This window comes from Salmo salar, chromosome ssa02 (assembly GCF_905237065.1).
Source record: "Salmo salar chromosome ssa02, Ssal_v3.1, whole genome shotgun sequence".
In the NCBI taxonomy this organism is placed as follows: Eukaryota; Metazoa; Chordata; class Actinopteri; order Salmoniformes; family Salmonidae; genus Salmo; species Salmo salar.
In genome coordinates, this window is record NC_059443.1 from 16,006,672 (window position 1) to 16,033,285 (window position 26,614).

A 26,614-nucleotide genomic window follows, 5' to 3' on the forward strand; every position below is an offset into this window, starting at 1 on the left:
AATCCAATATTGACTTGCATTGATGCAAGTGTCCTTTTTAAATCTTATTTTATTTTAGCGTCCTTTACGCGCCGCGTCTCAGAATGTTTGGTCAGCCAATCAGCTGTCTATCCACCCCACTGCGGTCCCGACTCCCGAGGCGTTGACCGATATTTACTGTAAGCTCCCAGTCTGTTACAGCTGCAGTCAGAGCTATTCACACAGCCGAGAGGACACTTTGGGCTAATACTACCTACAGTAGCCTACGGAGTTTAACTTTGCGAGATGTCTCTTCAGGTAGGCTATGTTTTCCCTGCACACTTGGCGTACACATCTTCTATCTAAGTGATGAGTCGATCTAGATAACGGGGTTAGGCCTACGTTTTTGTAAGAGATGCGATTGGCCGACTGATGTGGTAGCTGGTGGTAGGTAGGCTTGTACATACACATATAGACTACGTTTACCGTTATGTTCTCTATTTACTGAGTCGTGCCTGTGTATTGTTTTAAATGCGTATTACATTTAGAGCTTGATTTGCTAGCCATCTCGGAATTATGCGCAAGGATGCTGAGGTGTATTGGATACCAGCTGCCGTCATCAACAGAGGCCCTTGAGATCAAATATTAATGTTTCTACAGACTAAGTATGCAGTGCTATCACGATTCCAAGACCAATAATAGCTAGGCTACTGTAACCTATTAGAATGAAACATTGCATGTACTACTTATTATAATTAAGCAATAATGTTGTTGCTGTGCTGCTCCCACTATGTACACAGCACATTTTGCATCGTTAAATCAACACTTAAATAGTTAATTTTATCACCATCTCAGAGTACATATGGTCCCACACTATAGAGTGTAAAAAGTACTTTTTTTTATAACACTTAAATGTAACACTCCGAAAGTGTAAAAAATGAACACTGCATTAAACTTGTCAGTGTTACTCAAATGTAACACTATGAGATAATGAACTCTGTGTTATTTCTGTTCAACACTAGTGTTGATCAAGAGTTAACTCCTATTAGTGTTAAACAAAAACACTGTTACACTGTTTGGGGTTTAAAGCCTAATTTGCATATTTCAAATGGTGACTTTTCTTTTTGAGGGAATGGTAGAGTTACCACCCATGACTATATTTGTTAGTGACAGAGACATTGTTGGTGTATTCTTGCATGTTAAAGGCCTGTGGCTTTCACCAAATAAGTTCCTAGGTGAATGTTATCATTAAAATTAAACTTGACCAGCTGGCCGCGACCGGGAGGCCCATGGGGCGGCGCGCAATTGGCCCAGCGTCATCCGGGTTAGGGAGGGTTTGGCCGGCAGGGATATTCTTGTCTCATCGCGCACTGGCGACTCCTGTGGCGGGCCGGGCGCAGTGCACGCTGATCAGGTCGCCAGGTGTACAGTGTTTCCTCCGACACATTGGTGCGGCTGGCTTCCGGGTTGGATAGGCATTGTGTCAAGAAGCAGTGCGGCTTGATTGGGTTGTGTTTCGGAGGACGCATGGCTCTCGACCTTCTCCTCTCCCGAGTCCGTACGGGAGTTGCAGCGATGAGACAAGACTGTAACTACTACCAATTGGATACCACAAAATTGGGGAGAAAAAGGGGTAAAATAAACAAATAAATAAAATTAAACTTGACAATACATTACACATATCATAAGGCCTTACTTTGATTGCCTCGTTTTACCCTAACACAGTGGTGCTAAGAAACTCCTGGTTTACAGGCCACATTAGGCATGCAAGTCACATTTTGGTGGCTTACAAAGTGATGTGTAGTTCTTATTGTAATCCAGCCAGAGTTAAGATATCCAACAGTTGGAATTTTTATTCACCCACAACCTACATTCAGAATGACTGTCAGGGTTAGGAAACTTGATTTAAAAAAAAGACAACCTAAACCATTTGAACAGGAACAACTATTTCAGTAACGGGGGGAAATAAATCTAACCAACTGATTGTATTAAAAACCTAGAGTCACAGGTCCAATATACAGGGGCTCCCGAGTGGCACTGCGGTCTAAGGCACTGCATCTCAGTGCTAGAGGCATCACTACAGACCCTGGTTCGATTCTAGGTTGTATCACAACTGGCTGTGATTGGGAGTCTCATAGGGCGGCACACGATTGGACCAGTGTCGTCCTGTTTTGGCTGGGGTAGGCCGTCATTGTAACAATAAGAATTTGTTCTTAACTTGCCTAGTTAAATAAATATAAAATAAATAAATACAGGTGTGCCAAGCTTGTAGCGTCATACCCAAGAAGACGTGAGACTGTAATCGCTGCCAAAGGTGCTTCAACAAAGTACTGAGTAAAGGGTCTGAATACTTATGTAAATGTGATATCTGTTTTACATTTTTTATAAATGTGCAAAAATGTCTAAAAACCTGTTTTCACTTTGTCACTATGGGGTATTGTGTGTAGATTGATGAGGGGTGAAATTATTTAATCAATTTTAGAATAAGGCTGCAACGTAACAAAATGTGGAAAAAGTGAAGGGGTCTGAATACTTTCCGAATGCACTGCACACCCCTTTTTTATTTTGGTTGTACATTCATTTGATCTTACTACAGTGTAAGTTGGCCCAAAACCAACCAGAAGAAAGTTGAAACAACCAGATGATCTTACAGTGTCAACTTTCTTCTGGTTGGTTTTGGGCCAACTTAACATTACACTGTAGTGAGATTGAATGAATGTACAACCAAAAAGTGTTTTTGTTTTATTAAAACTGCATGTGGAACAGAAATTCGTTTGGGGGTTTCCTTTCTGATTAGATGAATGTGCCCATTGTCCCATTTAGCCTTGCTGTTTTTTTATTTATTGGAGATCTGTGTAAAGTAGATTATTCATGCGAACAAATTGGCATCCACAGCTCTAAATGGAATAAGGACCCACTGTTTGGCTGCTCGGTAGTGGGCAGTAATAGACTGTAATGCTGTAGATTAGGTTACATTCTGGAGTTTCTTTGCTGTATTGTTTTCCCATCTGACCCTTTCCCTCCATTCTTCCATCTCTCCGTGCAGGCAGAGTTTGAGCGAGTAGCAGATGATGTGAAGAAGGTGAAGTCCAGACCTTCAGACCAGGAGCTGCTGGACATGTATGGTCTGTATAAGCAGGCCATATTTGCAGACATCAACATTGGTACGGAATTTTCTTTGTGCAATTTAAAACATGCTAATTGAAATACATAATTGTACAGAACATACACAAGTGAAAGGACCATTACAATTATATGGAGAGAATAACAATTATTTTAGCAAATTCTGGGTAGATAGGCTGCTCATCTCCCAGATATCAGAAAACTGCTTTCCAAAATGGCCATATCAGATACCCACACTAGTATTGGTAGGCCAATAGAACGTAAAGCCTAACCTTAAATCTGGTCTGGTTCCTCTGAAGTTCTCTTCATTTTTTTACCAGTCACCACTGATGTCCTAAATACTGTCCTCTCTTGTTCTCCACAGACAAACCAGGCATGTTAGACATGAAGGGAAAAGCCAAGTGGGAGGCCTGGGATTCTAGGAAAGGTAAAATAAAAGGATTTTGTCTTCTTGCATAATGGAAAAAAGGAATGGCCTCCACACTAGCCCTCCATCCTCTACCCTTGTTTCAGTCTTTGGAACATTCTAATCCAGTGATGAACATTTAGTGAACAGAATGCTACAGTAAGGGGTAATGATAACACCCATCTAGAGATTGTACTTGGCATTGAAGGCTGCAATCACCATTCACCAACACGTTTAATTGAAAATAATATAGTGTACACTGGTACGAATCCAAGATGGTAGCCAATCAGTCTGTCCGTTTGTATGTGTGATACTTGAGAGCAGAGTTTTAAGAGTTTTTATGTTTTAATGACCCTGGTCCTGTTTACAGAAGCAAATACTTTTTACGTGAAGGTGGATGCTGTATATAACAACTATTATTTTTATATCTCAGTCTCTATTTTACGACATTTACTTATACAAAGATTTCGGATTGAGAAGGCCTTTATTTTTTATTACACCTTTCTGGAGTTGGAGCTCGCCGTGTCAGGAGCGCCTGTCTGCGCGCAAGGCCTGTTACGCGAGCGCAGGTGCGCATTGAAGACTAGGAGCGGAGAAGCGGTTATCGGATTGGAAAACCTGATGCACCGTGGGCGGTGGGAAAATCTACCTTGTTATACACGTCTACTGGTCGTTGCACACCTGTGCTGAAATACCTCTAAAAACCGGCATTATGTATCTGTTACTGCTCTTTACTCAATGCCATCCTGGATTAAATAGGCTGAATGATCAATGGGTGAGTGAATTATCTTCGCTTTATGCCCTTCAATTTGCAAACACTCCGAGACCATCATGTCAATACCACTAGGAACTTGGTCTCTCTCTGCAATTACATTTGTAACACTCTCAAGCGCAACTGGACCTACACTTGATGGCATACTTCCAAAATCTCAAACTATTGAATTACTTTTTTTCTGTTTCGAAAGACTCAGTTCATTTTATTGACAATGGTGCTGGCTCCGCCAAATCCTCACGTATTGGGCAACTGAGATATATTGTTGTGCTTTTATTGATGATCTCTGGTAATGTGCAACCAAACCCTGGGCCGGTAGATACCATGCAATTTTTTATCGACTCCCTATGATTTTAAAAACAGAGCAGGTTTTGGCCTCTTGCATGTTAATATCAGAGGAATATTTATTTTTTAAATAGCCATGATTAAAATATGGGCCAAAACGACAAATGCAGACGTAATGGTTTTTATCAGAAACTTGGCTAAAGAAATCTGTGTCAAATAACTCGATTTGTATTGATGGGTACACGGTTTTTAGAACGGATCGGATTAGTAAAGGAGGTTGGGTTTCAATGTATGTTAAATCCGAGTTTATCATCACTGAAATGATCTCGATTACCAAAGCCAAACATTTTGAATTGCTTGCGGTTAAAGTGAACATACACTGCTCAAAAAAAATAAAGGGAACACTAAAATAACACATCCTAGATCTGAATGAATGAAATAATCTTATTAAATACTTTTTTCTTTACATAGTTGAATGTGCTGACAACAAAATCACACAAAAATAATCAATGGAATTCCAATTTATCAACCCATGGAGGTCTGGATTTGGAGTCACACTCAAAATTAAAGTGGAAAACCACACTACAGGCTGATCCAACTTTGTTGTAATGTCCTTAAAACAAGTCAAAATGAGGCTCAGTAGTGTGTGTGGCCTCCACGTGCCTGTATGACCTCCCTACAACGCCTGGGCATGCTCCTGATGAGGTGGCGGATGGTCTCCTGAGGGATCTCCTCCCAGACCTGGACTAAAGCATCCGCCAACTCCTGGACAGTCTGTGGTGCAACGTGGCGTTGGTGGATGGAGCGAGATATGATGTCCCAGATGTGCTCAATTGGATTCAGGTCTGGGGAACGGGCGGGCCAGTCCATAGCATCAATGCCTTCCTCTTGCAGGAACTGCTGACACACTCCAGCCACATGAGGTCTAGCATTGTCTTGCATTAGGAGGAACCCAGGGCCAACCGCACCAGCATATGGTCTCACAAGGGGTCTGAGGATCTCATCTCGGTACCTAATGGCAGTCAGGCTACCTCTGGCGAGCACATGGAGGGCTGTGCGGCCCCCCAAAGAAATGCCACCCCACACCATGACTGACCCACCGCCAAACCGGTCATGCTGGAGGATGTTGCAGGCGGCAGAACGTTCTCCACGGCGTTTCCAGACTCTGTCACATCTGACACATGTGCTCAGTGTGAACCTGCTTTCATCTGTGAAGAGCACAGGGCGCCAGTGGTGAATTTGCCAATCTTGGTGTTCTCTGGCAAATGCCAAACGTCCTGCACGGTGTTGGGCTGTAAGCACAACCCCCACCTGTGGACGTCGGGCCCTCATACCACCCTCATGGAGTCTGTTTCTGACCGTTTGAGCAGACACATGCACATTTGTGGCCTGCTGGAGGTCATTTTGCAAGGCTCTGGCAGTGCTCCTCCTGCTCCTCCTTGCACAAAGGCGGAGGTAGCGGTCCTGCTGCTGGGTTGTTGCCCTCCTACGGCCTCCTCCACGTCTCCTGATGTACTGGCCTGTCTCCTGGTAGCGCCTCCATGCTCTGGACACTACGCTGACAGACACAGCCAACCTTCTTGCCACAGCTCGCATTGATGTGCCATCCTGGATGAGCTGCACTACCTGATCCACTTGTGTGGGTTGTAGACTCCGTCTCATGCTACCACTAGAGTGAAAGCACCGCCAGCATTCAAAAGTGACCAAAACATCAGCCAGGAAGCATAGGAACTGAGAAGTGGTCTGTGGTCACCACCTGCAGAAGCACTCCTTTATTGGGGGTGTCTTGCTAATTGCCTATAATTTCCACCTGTTGTCTATTCCATTTGCACAACAGCATGTGAAATCTATTGTCAATTAGTGTTGCTTCCTAAGTGGACAGTTTGATTTCACAGAAGTGTGATTGACTTGGAGTTACATTGTGTTGTTTAAGTGTTCCCTTTATTTTTTTGAGCAGTATATATATATAAGGACTCCCACATCACTGTAGTCGGCTGCTACAGAACGCCCTCGGCTTCGGGAGACGCACTTAACTCTCTTTCTGATGTCCTGTACAAACTAAATGACTCTGAATTCATTATTTTAGAAGATTTGAACTGGGACATGCTTACATCTGTATCTGACTCTTTTAAAGAACTGTGTGACTCTCTGAATCTCGCTCAATTAATTAATGTGCCTACAAGACCGAATCCCAGAGCACCTAACAAATCAACGCTATTGGACATTATTCTAACGAATACCCCTCCCAAATACACATCGACAGGGATATTCTGTAATGATGTCAGTGATCACTGTGCAATTGCTTGTTAGAAATACAAAAATGACAAACCCTGTTATATTTTTAAAAGACATTTTAGACAGTTTGATGAGCAAGCGTTCTTACATGATCTGTACCATAATATTAACATTAAATCTGATTCCCGATGTTGACACTGCCTGGGTCTATTTTTATATTACATTTTTGTTGATTTGTGATAAGCATGCCCCTGTGAGAAATGTAGAATCAGTGGAAGGGACAATCCCTGGTTTTCAGATAACTTGGCAGAATGAATTAGATATCTCTTGGGCTCAAGCTAGACATACAAATGCTCCTATTGACTGGACCTACTTCAGAGCGCTAAGAAACAAATGCACAGGATTGATCAGGAAGTCCGAATCAGATTACTATTTAAATGCAGTCACAAAGAACCTAAACAACCCTACCAAGTTCTGGAAGCTAATCAAATCAGTGTCAGGTTCTAATGTATCCCCTGGCCTTCATGACCATTTAATGAAGGATAAAGCCCATATTGTAGGGGTTTTTAAGAAGCACTTCATATCTGCTGGTTCAGTTTTTGATAATGGTGGGGCCCAGGCCTCTAATGTAAGCTCTGTTACAGTCAACTATGATATAGGCCCTCATGTGAACCATTTTAACTTTGAGCCTGTTTCTTATACTGAGGTCTATAAAGCACTAAAGGCTGTAGACACTAAAAAGTCTGCAGGTCCAGACAACCTGGACCCCTACCTCTTAAAGATAGAAGCTGGTATTATTACTGAACCTGTGGCTCACATTTTCAACTTGAGTCTCTTGACCAATTCCATACCCAACATTTGGAAATCAGCTTATGTCCTCCCACTGCTAAAGGGTGGAGATCCCTCAGATGCTAATAACTATCGTCCGATCTCTAAACTCCCTATCCTGGCCAAGGTCTATGAATCCCTAGTGATGATACAGTTATATATTCATGTGCTCCTTCTTTGGTTCAGGCTGTTGAAGAGCTCCAGACTGCTTTTGTCACTGCAGGCCTCCCTTTATGGCCTCAAACTGGTCTGGAATATACAAAAACTAAATTCATTACTTTTACCAGAGCTAGAACTCTGTCATTGAACATTAGCATTGGCTTATCCATTGAAAAAGTGTCATCCTACAAATACCTAGGTATTTGGTTGGATGACAAGTTGTCCTTTAAAGTTCATGTGATTAATCTTGTGACAAAGCTTCAATTGAAATTGGGTTTTTATCTTAGTAATAAGGCTTGCTTCCCGCTAATGGCGAGAAAGAAGCTTGTTCAGGCCACTTTTCTTTCTGTAATTGATTATGGTGACTTGTTGTATGTGCATACAACCTCCTCCGTCTTACAGAGACTGGACTCTGTTTATCATGCATCCTTGCGCTTTATTACAAATGCCAAGTCACTCACCCACCATTGCACATTCTACCAAATGGTGGGTTGGACCTCACTTTATATGCGCATAAAGATCCATTTGTATGTGTTCATCTACAAAGCCCTTTTGGGTAAACTCCCTCTTTACCTCTGTAGTCTGGTCTCCTTCACCACCAGCAGTTGCCATACCCGGTCTGCTAGGTGGTTGCTACTTAAAGTCCCAAGGACATTCACAGTATTAGGCAAAGCTGCCTTCTCTTCTTGTGCACCAGATGCATGGAATAATCTACCATCCATGCTTCATCTAGATATGTTAGTGCCACTGAATGAATTTCAAATATTGATGGGAGACTCTGTTACGGAGGAGTGTAAATGCTTTTTTTTAGGCTGGATCATGTTTTATGTTTTAATTCTGTAATGTATTGCTTGTTGCTGACTTCTTGGCCAGGTCTCCCTTGAAAAAGAGACTGGGTCTCAATGGGCTTTTCCTGGTTAAATAAATGTAAATGTTGTATTTGTGTTCTTATTTTATAGGTATGTCCAAGGAGGATGCCATGACAGCTTACATCGCACTTGCTAAGGAGATCATCAGCAAATACTAATCTGATGAGGAAATTGTATCCAGGGTGTGACTAGAATAGGTTATTATGAGGAGAGCTGTATCTCATTCAGCCACAAGCCATAGGTTATGAGAAGCTACTGCATGATTCATTTTTTCTCCTTAGATTGAACTTTATTGACTTTTAAAATGTGGAGTTTATTTGAGATAAACCCCTATGCACTTTTAGGATGTTGAATTTATGATTTAATAAAACATTGTTTTAAATTACGCTCAGTCTATTTCATTTGTAGATATATGATGATAAACGAGGGCAATATTCTATATTTTATATGTTCCTGTCTTCTTACCTCCAAAGATGACACACACACTATTGAGATAAACACTGAGTGATTCATTAACAATTCAAAAGCTCATTAAGCATGAAAACAGAATGAACAATGTTTCCCATAACATTATTTTATCAAATAAAAAATGAATGAGTTTTTAAAGTGTAGCGCTCTCTCACTCCGACAAGTAAGGTCCCCACCACCCCCTATAGCTCTGCGGCCCTCCTAATAAATATCTCTGCTATTAAGCCCTGTTGGCCACCACAAGACTTGCAGGGCTAGTTTGCAACCTAGGTTGAAAATAAGTCATTATTTTTAACCTAGGTTGCAGCTAGGAACTTTTATTTACTTGGCTGCCTGGAAATCATATTTCTGGAACGGAATTGTGCCTCACTTCCTGTTTATGTGTCTTTGTAGCAGCGACGGAATGGAAATTCAATTCTTCCAGTATCTCTGTTGTAGCTAGCTGGTATGCAATGAAATGTAGCTTGCTACTGAAGTTTAATTGGCTAGCTTTAAGCCATAGAAAAGATTTGGGCTATGTTATATAAATGGAAATATGTTTTCTACTTTATTATGTATGTAAACACATAGGTCGACAAGATGGAGCCATGAAGGACAGACAGCATGGTTGTTCAGGAGAGTGTTTTAAAACCGTCACTGTTGATTGGCCAGACAGCAACTGTACCACTGAAGAACGTTAGCAAGTTAGCGAGCTAGCTAAGTGTGCTGAGACTTGCGTTACATCGACGGACTTCCATCGCCTGTTCCAATACGGTTCGTGAGTGTACTGTAAAAACTTGCCATAACACAAGGACTGGGTCAGATATAATGTTTCACCAACTTCCATTGAGAGATCCGGACCGATTGAGACTATGGCTAGTTGCCCTGAACATTGACGCCAATACTCCGCCTGACGACCTCAGAAAGTTACTAGTATGCTCAGAACATTTTCCCCGGGGACTATTATGAGAGAATGGAACTGTCAAGAAGTAAGATTAAAAGTTATGTCCCATCAGTGGGCATTCTATGCACAACATGTAGGCAAGCCATAGGAAATCTTTGGCGAAGTCATATAAACGGACATATGTTTCCTAATTCCTTATTATTGTGTTAAGAGGGAGCCATGAAGGACAGATATCATGGTTGGTCAGGAGAGGGTATTAACACAGTCACTGTTGATAGGCCAGAAGGCAGCAGTGCCACTGAAGAATGTTGTCCGTCCATTGAGGAGGACCAGTGCGTGAACATTCAGCCCAGAAGCTCAGATGAGTCGAACCACGGAGAACAGGTTATGATGCTGCTGTATGAGATAGGTTTCAGCATGCATATGAAGTCAAACACACTTCATCATGTAGCCAGTAACACTGATCTCTGTTTTCATTTGAATTAGGTGAGTGAAGTGTCAGTGGTCCTTCCGTGTGAATACAGAAACATAGACGACAGTTGTTCCCTGAGGATGGAAAGGAATGGGTCTGTGAAGCAGGAGAAGTGTTGCCTCCTATAGCGAGGAAGAGAAGAAGCTGTTGGCTGCCATGGTGTTTGAGAAGGGGGAACTGGGGCTGACTGGCTCTCTGGTGATGGAGGTGACTGAGGATCCACAGGACAGTGATGCAGACACTGCACCCAACAGGGAGGAAAGGGCTCTGCACCTAGAGGAGGAGCAAGGAGATGAGAGACAGACAGATGAAGGGACTGCCCAGCAGAGAGGAGCGGCAGGCTAATGCTGAGTGGGAACCCTCAGTGGAGCCGGAGGTGACTTTAGATTCTGTTTGTGTGTTTGTGTGTGTGTGTGTGTGTGTGTGTGTGTGTGTGTGTGTGTGTGTGTGTGTGATGGAGCGCGAGAGAGACGGCGCGAGCGAGCCTACACTCCACGCCGACACAAGAAGCTGTGTGTGTGATGGCCAGCCTGAGGAGCCTGTTGGGTTTGACAAACTCTGCATGCGGTTTAATGACCTCGGCAGTTATGAGGAGCACGTCCGTCAAGAGCACTCCAAAAGTTCACGGCCTCTCTGTCCTGACTGTGGCATCCTCATCTCAACGTTACTCAGTGTGGGGCATCAGTGTGAACAAGTTCAAGCTGTTCTGTCTGTGGGAAGCGCTGTGTGGATGAAGCTGGCCTCAAGCATCACCAGAGGCTTCACCATCAAGAGCATGTCTACTGTAAGTTCTGCCTCAAGCCATTCAAGGCCAGGGAAGACAAGCGGACACACGAGAAGGACGACCACCAGGTCAAAAAGTTGCACTATAGGTGCTCCAAATGCCCCATGGGATTTTACAACATCTTGAAACGGAACCACCATCTCAGAGAGCATGAGTCCAAGAGACATTTGTAACATGTGCTACAAGGAATTTCCCCAACTTAGCAAGCTTGAGAGGCACGAGCTGAGCCACAGTGACAACAAATCCTTCAGGTTGGTGTTTTATACTGCGTTCTCTGTTAGTTTGATACTGAACACATCTCCCTCTGACATGTCTGTTTTGTTTGTTTGTATTATCAGCTGAAAGTGGACTGCAAAGTGTTGATGTTTTCCATTACATTCTGCTCCTGCTAGGTGTCAGGTGTGCCAGCGTTCCTTTGCCCAGCTCAGCCAGCTGAAGTCTTACCTGCACGTCCACACTGGGGAGAAGCCCTTCAAATGCCAGCGCTGCGTCTAGAGCTTTAACCACAACGTCAGCCTCAAGAACCTCGTCACACGCTATCACCAAGGGGAGAGTGGGGAGGGAGTGGAGGTGGGAGAGCGGAGGAGCAGGCGACAGAGGAATCGACAGTTGAACTATGATCCTGAGGAGGAGGAGCGTCAGAATGAGAGTGATTCTGACTTTGACCTGGAGGAAGAGGAGAAGACGAGGAGTAAAGGGAAAGGTAGTGGAGGAGGGGGGGCACTGGTAGAAGCCTCTAGGAGAGATACATGTGCACACTGCTGTTGAAAAGCTGGACACATTACCATCACCACCCCAGAGAGAACCAGACCAGAACAAGGAGCCACCTACCGGTGTCATTAAAAAAAGTCTTATCGGTTTTGTCATGACCATAATGTTTTGGCTTTGAACATTTCTTAGAACTCTTCAGGCTGTTGTTTTTTCACTTCTACAGTTTTGGTTTAAAAATATCTATTGTTAAAGAAAATGTGTTTCACTGTTCTACATCATCAAATATCCATGAAAAATCTGATGGGTTTGTAAAGTGAATGTTACAAAGAATTTCCTCCCCACAGATGTTATTGGCTGATATATTGCATTTTGAGTTCTCCTGGTTGGACCGACCCACAAGTTAAGAAGCACAGAGATAAACCCATCTTGGATATAACCAGCGAGGAAACAAGAGGCTTGACTCCGCTCTAAAGTCTGTCAGTGCGAAAGTACAGTGTTAACCAGTGGAATTGGGGATTTTTTTTATGGAGGTCAATGAGAGAATGTCGAATTTGGTCAACAGTTTAATAAAGGTTACATAAAAATAAATAAAAAAACCATAAAATTAAAATGTCTAATTTGCTACAATGTTTAATTTGATCGAATTTAAGTTTCATTATGTTTATGTCGATAAGAATTTACTGATAAGTGGGCGCATGTGGCATTTTGGAAACTTGGAGAAAAACAATTTTATAATGGAGTTGTGCTTGTTGTTCTCACACATATCTGCCCTCTCATTGGCTAGAATGTTTATTTAGTCATTTATTTTACCCCCAGTCCAGTTGAGGGCGACACTACACCTTTTGATTGTAGTTCGCCATAAAACCCAAATAAGAATACCTCGCTCTTGCTCTGTGCCTACATTCCCGCACAGTAGGTGGCGGCATGCACTTAAACGATTGTTTGCGGAGCGCCTTGACATAGAAGAAGACTCAGCTGAGTCACAGCGAAAAAGGGATTAGTTATAAATATCTTTGAATGAGTCCTTTTACTATCCCTAGATTTAGACGTCTGTCAACATGGCTGACTCCCAGAAGCATCCGTTAATTTTATACCTCAGTAATCATGCACCACCAGAGAGCGCTTTAAAACCTAAAATGATTCGACCAACAGCCAAGAAGCAGGACGACAAGTCCCGTGGACAGACCCGAGTAAATTTAGGTGTTGCGTTTTTACGATGGCGCGTAGAATTCTCTCTTCGCGCACACACATCTTCATTGCAGCGACTTACTTGCTAGTTGAGATTTCTGCTCTTCACTCCGTTGTCAGTTTAGCCTACATTTCGCTGATTGTAGTAGCAGTAGCATTTTTTATTTGTCATTCTATGCATGTGTGTAGATGTAACCGATGTGAAATGGCTAGTTAGTTAGCGGTGGTGCGTTTCAATCAGTGACGTCACTCGCTCTGAGACTTGAAGTAGGGTTTCCCCTTGCATTGCAAGGGCCGTGGCATTTGTGGCGCGATGGGTAACGATGCTTCGTGGGGTGTCAGTTGGTGATGTGTGCAAGGGTCCCTGGTTCGAGCCCGGGTTGGGGCGAAGAGAGGGACGGAACCTACACTGTGTAACCGATGTGAAATGGCTAGTTAGTTAGCGGTTGTGCGCGCTAATAGCATTTCAATCAGTGACGTCACTTGCTCTGAGACTTGAAGTAGGGTTTCCCCTTGCGTTGCAAGGGCCGCGGCTTTTGTGGCTTCGTGGGGTGTCAGTGCAAGGGTCCCTGGTTCGAGCCCAGGTTGGGGCGAAGAGAGGGACGGAACCTACACTGTTACATAGAGAAGATCGGCATTGTTTTCAACCAGTGGGATAGGTAGGCTACCGGACACCACTTTTATTATTAAGCCATCATTTCTGAATGAAATTTGGTACTGACAAAACCTATTTGTATAAAATCATTTTATAATATACAGACAATGCATCATCCAAATTGCATGAATGCCTATACCTACACATACTGTAAGTGACTAAATGAAAATTATCTATTTTTGAATTCGTAAAACACCAAATTAGGCCTACCGTATTATAAATTATGCTATCATCACTGGTAATCGTGAGTGACAATTCGACACGTTTTACAGGTCAAACGTCCATGTTGCCTGCATACCAACCATTTGATCCCAATCACTTTCATGGGAATATGCATTTCGATCTTCTTGAATGATGTAAGTGTGCCCTTCCTGGTCCCGTCCCTAAAGTCAGTGAGTCAACACAGGAAACATTAATGGATGGATAGTTCATTTATTTCCAAAACTGCAATCATGGGACACAAACAGTATGGATGAATGAGGAGTTGTGACGGGATATAAATAGCACTCCCACAGCAATGCTCCATAATTCGGCTGTATAATATACTAACAAAATAACAATTGAAATGTCTATCAAAGTTATTGGGATCGTATACTGGATTTAACAATTTCTAATTTGGGTGATTCTGCAACTACGGTCACTTCCATGTCCTCGGGTCAATTTTGGGGATTTTATAAAAAAATATTTGTATGTTAAGTGGAATCACCCCATACTTTTTTAAAACACCTCTATCAAATATTTTAGCTACTTTTCAGATGCATTTTATACCTCAATTTCACTTTTTTGCCCTTGTCCTTGACACAGACTTAAGCTTCTATTATGTTTTTCTATGAGAAAACAATAATTACACATTATATAATGTTATGTACTAAAGAAAAAGTCAATTAAATAAAATCTATATCAATATTTATTGTGAGTATGCCCTTTATATGTTTTTTTACACAAAATATACCTGTCCTTTGGGAGTGGTGTCATTTCCACCACTGAGGACAAATTCCTCATTCAAGTTTTTCAAGAGAATGTTAATTTAGTTACCATGGAAACATATTGTGACACTGAGCACATGGCTGCAGTGGACAGTTGTTCCAGATGTGATGTTCAGAAGTTGAAAAAAAAAAACGAGGTAAATATTGCTTGTGTAGAGAATATTTGAATTGTCAGTCATTTCCAAACAGGCTATAATTTCTTTAATTTGTGGTAGAACTTTTGATTTTTTAAATATATTTTATGTATTTAGTGTAAACGATATGCTAGCTGTAATACTAATCAAAGCATGCTAAGCTGTCTCAATTTTCTCCAGAAACTATAGAAATGTCATTTCCATCACAAACTTAAGTGTGGTGGAAATGACAGAAAGTGGTGGAAATGACACAAATCCATTATCTTATTTGTTTTTACTTTACTTTTTTATTTATTTTTTTACTTTAGGCTTATTTAATCATGTTTTAAATTAATTGAATCTAGAAAATGATCCAAGGTGTGCACAAGTTGAAAACTAAGTAGTATGTGTCTTTATTTTTAGAAGAAGCCACAAACAGCACAGAGAGGTCACAGACATAGAAAAAAAATAAAAAATGATCGTATACGATACCAGGAACATCTGAAAAAAGACAGGGCCTCCTCCACGTCTCCTGATGTACTGGCCTGTCTCCTGGTAGCGCCTCCATGCTCTGGACACTACGCTGACAGACACAGCCAACCTTCTTGCCACAGCTCGCATTGATGTGCCATCCTGGATGAGCTGCACTACCTGATCCACTTGTGTGGGTTGTAGACTCCGTCTCATGCTACCACTAGAGTGAAAGCACCGCCAGCATTCAAAAGTGACCAAAACATCAGCCAGGAAGCATAGGAACTGAGAAGTGGTCTGTGGTCACCACCTGCAGAAGCACTCCTTTATTGGGGGTGTCTTGCTAATTGCCTATAATTTCCACCTGTTGTCTATTCCATTTGCACAACAGCATGTGAAATCTATTGTCAATTAGTGTTGCTTCCTAAGTGGACAGTTTGATTTCACAGAAGTGTGATTGACTTGGAGTTACATTGTGTTGTTTAAGTGTTCCCTTTATTTTTTGAGCAGTATATATATATAAGGACTCCCACATCACTGTAGTCGGCTGCTACAGAACGCCCTCGGCTTCGGGAGACGCACTTAACTCTCTTTCTGATGTCCTGTACAAACTAAATGACTCTGAATTCATTATTTTAGAAGATTTGAACTGGGACATGCTTACATCTGTATCTGACTCTTTTAAAGAACTGTGTGACTCTCTGAATCTCGCTCAATTAATTAATGTGCCTACAAGACCGAATCCCAGAGCACCTAACAAATCAACGCTATTGGACATTATTCTAACGAATACCCCTCCCAAATACACATCGACAGGGATATTCTGTAATGATGTCAGTGATCACTGTGCAATTGCTTGTTAGAAATACAAAAATGACAAACCCTGTTATATTTTTAAAAGACATTTTAGACAGTTTGATGAGCAAGCGTTCTTACATGATCTGTACCATAATATTAACATTAAATCTGATTCCCGATGTTGACACTGCCTGGGTCTATTTTTATATTACATTTTTGTTGATTTGTGATAAGCATGCCCCTGTGAGAAATGTAGAATCAGTGGAAGGGACAATCCCTGGTTTTCAGATAACTTGGCAGAATGAATTAGATATCTCTTGGGCTCAAGCTAGACATACAAATGCTCCTATTGACTGGACCTACTTCAGAGCGCTAAGAAACAAATGCACAGGATTGATCAGGAAGTCCGAATCAGATTACTATTTAAATGCAGTCACAAAGAACCTAAACAACCCTACCAAGTTCTGGAAGCTAATCAAATCAGTGTCAGGTTCTAATGTATCCCCTGGCCTTCATGACCATTTAATGAAGGATAAAGCCCATATTGTAGGGGTTTTTAAGAAGCACTTCATATCTGCTGGTTCAGTTTTTGATAATGGTGGGGCCCAGGCCTCTAATGTAAGCTCTGTTACAGTCAACTATGATATAGGCCCTCATGTGAACCATTTTAACTTTGAGCCTGTTTCTTATACTGAGGTCTATAAAGCACTAAAGGCTGTAGACACTAAAAAGTCTGCAGGTCCAGACAACCTGGACCCCTACCTCTTAAAGATAGAAGCTGGTATTATTACTGAACCTGTGGCTCACATTTTCAACTTGAGTCTCTTGACCAATTCCATACCCAACATTTGGAAATCAGCTTATGTCCTCCCACTGCTAAAGGGTGGAGATCCCTCAGATGCTAATAACTATCGTCCGATCTCTAAACTCCCTATCCTGGCCAAGGTCTATGAATCCCTAGTGATGATACAGTTATATATTCATGTGCTCCTTCTTTGGTTCAGGCTGTTGAAGAGCTCCAGACTGCTTTTGTCACTGCAGGCCTCCCTTTATGGCCTCAAACTGGTCTGGAATATACAAAAAACTAAATTCATTACTTTTACCAGAGCTAGAACTCTGTCATTGAACATTAGCATTGGCTTATCCATTGAAAAAGTGTCATCCTACAAATACCTAGGTATTTGGTTGGATGACAAGTTGTCCTTTAAAGTTCATGTGATTAATCTTGTGACAAAGCTTCAATTGAAATTGGGTTTTTATCTTAGTAATAAGGCTTGCTTCCCGCTAATGGCGAGAAAGAAGCTTGTTCAGGCCACTTTTCTTTCTGTAATTGATTATGGTGACTTGTTGTATGTGCATACAACCTCCTCCGTCTTACAGAGACTGGACTCTGTTTATCATGCATCCTTGCGCTTTATTACAAATGCCAAGTCACTCACCCACCATTGCACATTCTACCAAATGGTGGGTTGGACCTCACTTTATATGCGCATAAAGATCCATTTGTATGTGTTCATCTACAAAGCCCTTTTGGGTAAACTCCCTCTTTACCTCTGTAGTCTGGTCTCCTTCACCACCAGCAGTTGCCATACCCGGTCTGCTAGGTGGTTGCTACTTAAAGTCCCAAGGACATTCACAGTATTAGGCAAAGCTGCCTTCTCTTCTTGTGCACCAGATGCATGGAATAATCTACCATCCATGCTTCATCTAGATATGTTAGTGCCACTGAATGAATTTCAAATATTGATGGGAGACTCTGTTACGGAGGAGTGTAAATGCTTTTTTTTAGGCTGGATCATGTTTTATGTTTTAATTCTGTAATGTATTGCTTGTTGCTGACTTCTTGGCCAGGTCTCCCTTGAAAAAGAGACTGGGTCTCAATGGGCTTTTCCTGGTTAAATAAATGTAAATGTTGTATTTGTGTTCTTATTTTATAGGTATGTCCAAGGAGGATGCCATGACAGCTTACATCGCACTTGCTAAGGAGATCATCAGCAAATACTAATCTGATGAGGAAATTGTATCCAGGGTGTGACTAGAATAGGTTATTATGAGGAGAGCTGTATCTCATTCAGCCACAAGCCATAGGTTATGAGAAGCTACTGCATGATTCATTTTTTCTCCTTAGATTGAACTTTATTGACTTTTAAAATGTGGAGTTTATTTGAGATAAACCCCTATGCACTTTTAGGATGTTGAATTTATGATTTAATAAAACATTGTTTTAAATTACGCTCAGTCTATTTCATTTGTAGATATATGATGATAAACGAGGGCAATATTCTATATTTTATATGTTCCTGTCTTCTTACCTCCAAAGATGACACACACACTATTGAGATAAACACTGAGTGATTCATTAACAATTCAAAAGCTCATTAAGCATGAAAACAGAATGAACAATGTTTCCCATAACATTATTTTATCAAATAAAAAATGAATGAGTTTTTAAAGTGTAGCGCTCTCTCACTCCGACAAGTAAGGTCCCCACCACCCCCTATAGCTCTGCGGCCCTCCTAATAAATATCTCTGCTATTAAGCCCTGTTGGCCACCACAAGACTTGCAGGGCTAGTTTGCAACCTAGGTTGAAAATAAGTCATTATTTTTAACCTAGGTTGCAGCTAGGAACTTTTATTTACTTGGCTGCCTGGAAATCATATTTCTGGAACGGAATTGTGCCTCACTTCCTGTTTATGTGTCTTTGTAGCAGCGACGGAATGGAAATTCAATTCTTCCAGTATCTCTGTTGTAGCTAGCTGGTATGCAATGAAATGTAGCTTGCTACTGAAGTTTAATTGGCTAGCTTTAAGCCATAGAAAAGATTTGGGCTATGTTATATAAATGGAAATATGTTTTCTACTTTATTATGTATGTAAACACATAGGTCGACAAGATGGAGCCATGAAGGACAGACAGCATGGTTGTTCAGGAGAGTGTTTTAAAACCGTCACTGTTGATTGGCCAGACAGCAACTGTACCACTGAAGAACGTTAGCAAGTTAGCGAGCTAGCTAAGTGTGCTGAGACTTGCGTTACATCGACGGACTTCCATCGCCTGTTCCAATACGGTTCGTGAGTGTACTGTAAAAACTTGCCATAACACAAGGACTGGGTCAGATATAATGTTTCACCAACTTCCATTGAGAGATCCGGACCGATTGAGACTATGGCTAGTTGCCCTGAACATTGACGCCAATACTCCGCCTGACGACCTCAGAAAGTTACTAGTATGCTCAGAACATTTTCCCCGGGGACTATTATGAGAGAATGGAACTGTCAAGAAGTAAGATTAAAAGTTATGTCCCATCAGTGGGCATTCTATGCACAACATGTAGGCAAGCCATAGGAAATCTTTGGCGAAGTCATATAAACGGACATATGTTTCCTAATTCCTTATTATTGTGTTAAGAGGGAGCCATGAAGGACAGATATCATGGTTGGTCAGGAGAGGGTATTAACACAGTCACTGTTGATAGGCCAGAAGGCAGCAGTGCCACTGAAGAATGTTGTCCGTCCATTGAGGAGGACCAGTGCGTGAACATTCAGCCCAGAAGCTCAGATGAGTCGAACCACGGAGAACAGGTTATGATGCTGCTGTATGAGATAGGTTTCAGCATGCATATGAAGTCAAACACACTTCATCATGTAGCCAGTAACACTGATCTCTGTTTTCATTTGAATTAGGTGAGTGAAGTGTCAGTGGTCCTTCCGTGTGAATACAGAAACATAGACGACAGTTGTTCCCTGAGGATGGAAAGGAATGGGTCTGTGAAGCAGGAGAAGTGTTGCCTCCTATAGCGAGGAAGAGAAGAAGCTGTTGGCTGCCATGGTGTTTGAGAAGGGGGGAACTGGGGCTGACTGGCTCTCTGGTGATGGAGGTGACTGAGGATCCACAGGACAGTGATGCAGACACTGCACCCAACAGGGAGGAAAGGGCTCTGCACCTAGAGGAGGAGCAAGGAGATGAGAGACAGACAGATGAAGGGACTGCCCAGCAGAGAGGAGCGGCAGGCTAATGCTGAGTGGGAACCCTCAGTGGAGCCGGAGGTGACTTTAGATTCTGTTTGTGTGTTTGTGTGTGTGTGTGTGTGTGTGTGTGTGTGTGTGTGTGTGTGTGTGTGTGTGTATGGAGCGCGAGAGAGACGGCGCGAGCGAGCCTACACTCCACGCCGACACAAGAAGCTGTGTGTGTGATGGCCAGCCTGAGGAGCCTGTTGGGTTTGACAAACTCTGCATGCGGTTTAATGACCTCGGCAGTTATGAGGAGCACGTCCGTCAAGAGCACTCCAAAAGTTCACGGCCTCTCTGTCCTGACTGTGGCATCCTCATCTCAACGTTACTCAGTGTGGGGCATCAGTGTGAACAAGTTCAAGCTGTTCTGTCTGTGGGAAGCGCTGTGTGGATGAAGCTGGCCTCAAGCATCACCAGAGGCTTCACCATCAAGAGCATGTCTACTGTAAGTTCTGCCTCAAGCCATTCAAGGCCAGGGAAGACAAGCGGACACACGAGAAGGACGACCACCAGGTCAAAAAGTTGCACTATAGGTGCTCCAAATGCCCCATGGGATTTTACAACATCTTGAAACGGAACCACCATCTCAGAGAGCATGAGTCCAAGAGACATTTGTAACATGTGCTACAAGGAATTTCCCCAACTTAGCAAGCTTGAGAGGCACGAGCTGAGCCACAGTGACAACAAATCCTTCAGGTTGGTGTTTTATACTGCGTTCTCTGTTAGTTTGATACTGAACACATCTCCCTCTGACATGTCTGTTTTGTTTGTTTGTATTATCAGCTGAAAGTGGACTGCAAAGTGTTGATGTTTTCCATTACATTCTGCTCCTGCTAGGTGTCAGGTGTGCCAGCGTTCCTTTGCCCAGCTCAGCCAGCTGAAGTCTTACCTGCACGTCCACACTGGGGAGAAGCCCTTCAAATGCCAGCGCTGCGTCTAGAGCTTTAACCACAACGTCAGCCTCAAGAACCTCGTCACACGCTATCACCAAGGGGAGAGTGGGGAGGGAGTGGAGGTGGGAGAGCGGAGGAGCAGGCGACAGAGGAATCGACAGTTGAACTATGATCCTGAGGAGGAGGAGCGTCAGAATGAGAGTGATTCTGACTTTGACCTGGAGGAAGAGGAGAAGACGAGGAGTAAAGGGAAAGGTAGTGGAGGAGGGGGGCACTGGTAGAAGCCTCTAGGAGAGATACATGTGCACACTGCTGTTGAAAAGCTGGACACATTACCATCACCACCCCAGAGAGAACCAGACCAGAACAAGGAGCCACCTACCGGTGTCATTAAAAAAAGTCTTATCGGTTTTGTCATGACCATAATGTTTTGGCTTTGAACATTTCTTAGAACTCTTCAGGCTGTTGTTTTTTCACTTCTACAGTTTTGGTTTAAAAATATCTATTGTTAAAGAAAATGTGTTTCACTGTTCTACATCATCAAATATCCATGAAAAATCTGATGGGTTTGTAAAGTGAATGTTACAAAGAATTTCCTCCCCACAGATGTTATTGGCTGATATATTGCATTTTGAGTTCTCCTGGTTGGACCGACCCACAAGTTAAGAAGCACAGAGATAAACCCATCTTGGATATAACCAGCGAGGAAACAAGAGGCTTGACTCCGCTCTAAAGTCTGTCAGTGCGAAAGTACAGTGTTAACCAGTGGAATTGGGGATTTTTTTATGGAGGTCAATGAGAGAATGTCGAATTTGGTCAACAGTTTAATAAAGGTTACATAAAAATAAATAAAAAAACCATAAAATTAAAATGTCTAATTTGCTACAATGTTTAATTTGATCGAATTTAAGTTTCATTATGTTTATGTCGATAAGAATTTACTGATAAGTGGGCGCATGTGGCATTTTGGAAACTTGGAGAAAAACAATTTTATAATGGAGTTGTGCTTGTTGTTCTCACACATATCTGCCCTCTCATTGGCTAGAATGTTTATTTAGTCATTTATTTTACCCCCAGTCCAGTTGAGGGCGACACTACACCTTTTGATTGTAGTTCGCCATAAAACCCAAATAAGAATACCTCGCTCTTGCTCTGTGCCTACATTCCCGCACAGTAGGCGGCGGCATGCACTTAAACGATTGTTTGCGGAGCGCCTTGACATAGAAGAAGACTCAGCTGAGTCACAGCGAAAAAGGGATTAGTTATAAATATCTTTGAATGAGTCCTTTTACTATCCCTAGATTTAGACGTCTGTCAACATGGCTGACTCCCAGAAGCATCCGTTAATTTTATACCTCAGTAATCATGCACCACCAGAGAGCGCTTTAAAACCTAAAATGATTCGACCAACAGCCAAGAAGCAGGACGACAAGTCCCGTGGACAGACCCGAGTAAATTTAGGTGTTGCGTTTTTACGATGGCGCGTAGAATTCTCTCTTCGCGCACACACATCTTCATTGCAGCGACTTACTTGCTAGTTGAGATTTCTGCTCTTCACTCCGTTGTCAGTTTAGCCTACATTTCGCTGATTGTAGTAGCAGTAGCATTTTTTTATTTGTCATTCTATGCATGTGTGTAGATGTAACCGATGTGAAATGGCTAGTTAGTTAGCGGTGGTGCGTTTCAATCAGTGACGTCACTCGCTCTGAGACTTGAAGTAGGGTTTCCCCTTGCATTGCAAGGGCCGTGGCATTTGTGGCGCGATGGGTAACGATGCTTCGTGGGGTGTCAGTTGGTGATGTGTGCAAGGGTCCCTGGTTCGAGCCCGGGTTGGGGCGAAGAGAGGGACGGAACCTACACTGTGTAACCGATGTGAAATGGCTAGTTAGTTAGCGGTTGTGCGCGCTAATAGCATTTCAATCAGTGACGTCACTTGCTCTGAGACTTGAAGTAGGGTTTCCCCTTGCGTTGCAAGGGCCGCGGCTTTTGTGGCTTCGTGGGGTGTCAGTGCAAGGGTCCCTGGTTCGAGCCCAGGTTGGGGCGAAGAGAGGGACGGAACCTACACTGTTACATAGAGAAGATCGGCATTGTTTTCAACCAGTGGGATAGGTAGGCTACCGGACACCACTTTTATTATTAAGCCATCATTTCTGAATGAAATTTGGTACTGACAAAACCTATTTGTATAAAATCATTTTATAATATACAGACAATGCATCATCCAAATTGCATGAATGCCTATACCTACACATACTGTAAGTGACTAAATGAAAATTATCTATTTTTGAATTCGTAAAACACCAAATTAGGCCTACCGTATTATAAATTATGCTATCATCACTGGTAATCGTGAGTGACAATTCGACACGTTTTACAGGTCAAACGTCCATGTTGCCTGCATACCAACCATTTGATCCCAATCACTTTCATGGGAATATGCATTTCGATCTTCTTGAATGATGTAAGTGTGCCCTTCCTGGTCCCGTCCCTAAAGTCAGTGAGTCAACACAGGAAACATTAATGGATGGATAGTTCATTTATTTCCAAAACTGCAATCATGGGACACAAACAGTATGGATGAATGAGGAGTTGTGACGGGATATAAATAGCACTCCCACAGCAATGCTCCATAATTCGGCTGTATAATATACTAACAAAATAACAATTGAAATGTCTATCAAAGTTATTGGGATCGTATACTGGATTTAACAATTTCTAATTTGGGTGATTCTGCAACTACGGTCACTTCCATGTCCTCGGGTCAATTTTGGGGATTTTATAAAAAATATTTGTATGTTAAGTGGAATCACCCCATACTTTTTAAAACACCTCTATCAAATATTTTAGCTACTTTTCAGATGCATTTTATACCTCAATTTCACTTTTTTGCCCTTGTCCTTGACACAGACTTAAGCTTCTATTATGTTTTTCTATGAGAAAACAATAATTACACATTATATAATGTTATGTACTAAAGAAAAAGTCAATTAAATAAAATCTATATCAATATTTATTGTGAGTATGCCCTTTATATGTTTTTTTACACAAAATATACCTGTCCTTTGGGAGTGGTGTCATTTCCACCACTGAGGACAAATTCCTCATTCAAGTTTTTCAAGAGAATGTTAATTTAGTTACCATGGAAACATATTGTGACACTGAGCACATGGCTGCAGTGGACAGTTGTTCCAGATGTGATGTTCAGAAGTTGAAAAAAAAAAAACGAGGTAAATATTGCTTGTGTAGAGAATATTTGAATTGTCAGTCATTTCCAAACAGGCTATAATTTCTTTAATTTGTGGTAGAACTTTTGATTTTTTTAAATATATTTTATGTATTTAGTGTAAACGATATGCTAGCTGTAATACTAATCAAAGCATGCTAAGCTGTCTCAATTTTCTCCAGAAACTATAGAAATGTCATTTCCATCACAAACTTAAGTGTGGTGGAAATGACAGAAAGTGGTGGAAATGACACAAATCCATTATCTTATTTGTTTTTACTTTACTTTTTTATTTATTTTTTTACTTTAGGCTTATTTAATCATGTTTTAAATTAATTGAATCTAGAAAATGATCCAAGGTGTGCACAAGTTGAAAACTAAGTAGTATGTGTCTTTATTTTTAGAAGAAGCCACAAACAGCACAGAGAGGTCACAGACATAGAAAAAAAATAAAAAATGATCGTATACGATACCAGGAACATCTGAAAAAAGACAGGGAGAGATACTGGAAGAAAAAAGAGAAGTGATATCTATCTCTGAGCTTACAAAGCGAGAACAAAGAAACGAGATGGCAATGGAAATGTAACCAACGAAATAGAAGACAGACTTTAAAGAGAACAGTTGCAATGGAGACCTACCTATCAGGCAACATGCCACCTCAGTCACCAGATGACTTGCAGCCAGAACATGAGGCTAACATACCTGCCCCTAACTTACCTGCCCTTGATGCACACCCTGATACCCCTTCCTCATCGTTTGCAACATGAATGAGAAGTCGAATACTTGCTAGAAGGAAAAAGGTTGGAAGAGGTCGCTCAAAAGCATACAGAGATCTTAGTATGACAAATGTCAAACTTGATAATGCTTTACGGAAAGCTAAGAAATCCAAAAAAAGGTATGATCGACTGATGAACAAAATGAAGAGACAAGATTCCCCAAAGACAAAACAGCAAATGACGGGAACTCCGAAGAACTTGAGAAGGATTTTATTGTTTCAAAATGCCATCATTGCAGAGTTAAAACAAAAGTATAAAAAAAAATTGCAGTGCCAAGGACAAACAAGTGGCTTCAAAAATGCTCAGAGGCAACATCCTGAGAAAGTATGGCCTGGTCAAAGCCGGAAACAGAGAATTTAGATTTTCTGCAAAAGCAATGAGGGCAAATGAAAACAGGCCATCAAGTCTTCAATACTCCAGGAAAAATCAGTGTAACAGAATTAGCACAGCCACAGAAGATAAAAATCACTAGATTCTATGAACGTGATGACAACAGCAGAGCAACTACAGGGAAAAAGGACACACTAACGAGGAACAAGAAGAACAAGCAGAAGCGCTTCTTGAATGGCACAATTCAGGACCTTTATCAGAAGTTTAAGAGGGAATATTCAGAAATTCAAAATTCCTATTGTGAATTCTGCAAAATAAGTCCTTTTTGGGTTGTCAAGCCAACAGTCCAGGATAGGGACACGTCTCTGCAAAACACATGCCAACCTCCAGTTCATGGCGGACAAACTACAGTATCACAAAGTGATCAGCTGCAGCAACATTGAGAAACGTATTGAGTCTTTTGTGCTGTGGGAACCTGAAGAAAGAGTGCATGTATAGAGAGTGCTCCCTTTGCCAAGCAAAAGAGCTTAAAACATCTGACTTTGATGCTGGTGAGCAGACATGGTGGTTTGAGTGGGAAAACAAAGCTGAAGAGAGAGAGAAAAACATTACATTTGAGAGTAAAAGAAAAGGTATGTGGCACACTGCAGATTCTATTGGAGGACTTCTCCAAAGGATTGAAAGAGAAGTTGGGGAAACACGTGTACAACATTTGACACCAATACTCCAAACTGAGAGAATTAAGAGAATCCTGGGAAAGAGGATATCATTGTGCATATTGACTTTGCAGAGAACTACCTGTGTAAATACACCAGTGAAATCCAGGCAGTTCACTTTGGTGATTCTCACAAGCAGGTGACCCTCCACACCTGTGTTGGATATACCACAAATGATACAGTTTCACTTTGCTCACTGAGCTCTTCTATGGGCATGATTCCTCTGCTATCTGGGCCCATCTCTCAAAACACTGTCCTACTTCCTTGAGCTCTGCCCATCGGCTACTGCTGTACACTTTGAGTGATGGGCCTAAAACCCAGTATAGGTCTGGTTGTTGTGGTTGTTGTTCAAAATGTTTGCAATAAAATATTGTTTTCATACATTCTTTTTAACATTTAACATTTCCACCACACCTTGTCATTTCCATCACAACCCATATTTTGAGGTAAATTAGTATATTATTTATTTGTTTTAGATATGGAAATCATATGGTTGTTATC

The 26,614-nt window shown here is 41.8% G+C and overlaps 1 protein-coding gene and 2 long non-coding RNA genes across 4 annotated transcripts; all 3 read left to right on the forward strand.

The window, feature by feature from the left end:
• The first annotated feature begins 76 nt into the window (after positions 1-76).
• LOC106597654 (acyl-CoA-binding domain-containing protein 7) lies at positions 77-9,020 on the forward strand. The gene is made up of 4 exons (XM_045698475.1): positions 77-276; positions 3,005-3,122; positions 3,446-3,508; positions 8,726-9,020. The coding sequence occupies exons 1-4, from the start codon at positions 265-267 to the stop codon at positions 8,791-8,793; spliced, it is 261 nt and encodes an 86-aa protein (XP_045554431.1). The 5' UTR covers positions 77-264; the 3' UTR covers positions 8,794-9,020.
• A 403-nt stretch (positions 9,021-9,423) lies between these two features.
• On the forward strand, positions 9,424-14,706 carry LOC106597244 (uncharacterized). Of its 2 annotated transcripts, XR_001326892.2 has the most exons (3): positions 9,462-10,370; positions 10,473-11,493; positions 11,635-14,706. It is a non-coding gene; the product is annotated as an uncharacterized lncRNA (long non-coding RNA). The 2 variants fall into 2 exon arrangements; XR_006759922.1 differs by having other exon boundaries at positions 9,424-11,493.
• A 4,130-nt stretch (positions 14,707-18,836) lies between these two features.
• On the forward strand, positions 18,837-21,912 carry LOC106576075 (uncharacterized). The gene is made up of 3 exons (XR_001321887.2): positions 18,837-19,746; positions 19,849-20,871; positions 21,013-21,912. It is a non-coding gene; the product is annotated as an uncharacterized lncRNA (long non-coding RNA).
• The last annotated feature ends 4,702 nt before the right edge of the window (positions 21,913-26,614 follow it).

Coding starts and splice junctions, on each gene's coding strand:
- LOC106597654 (XM_045698475.1), top strand. Junction 3,123..3,445: donor ATTTGCAGACATCAACATTG/GTACGGAATTTT, acceptor TGTTCTCCACAG/ACAAACCAGGCATGTTAGAC. Junction 3,509..8,725: donor GGCCTGGGATTCTAGGAAAG/GTAAAATAAAAG, acceptor CTTATTTTATAG/GTATGTCCAAGGAGGATGCC.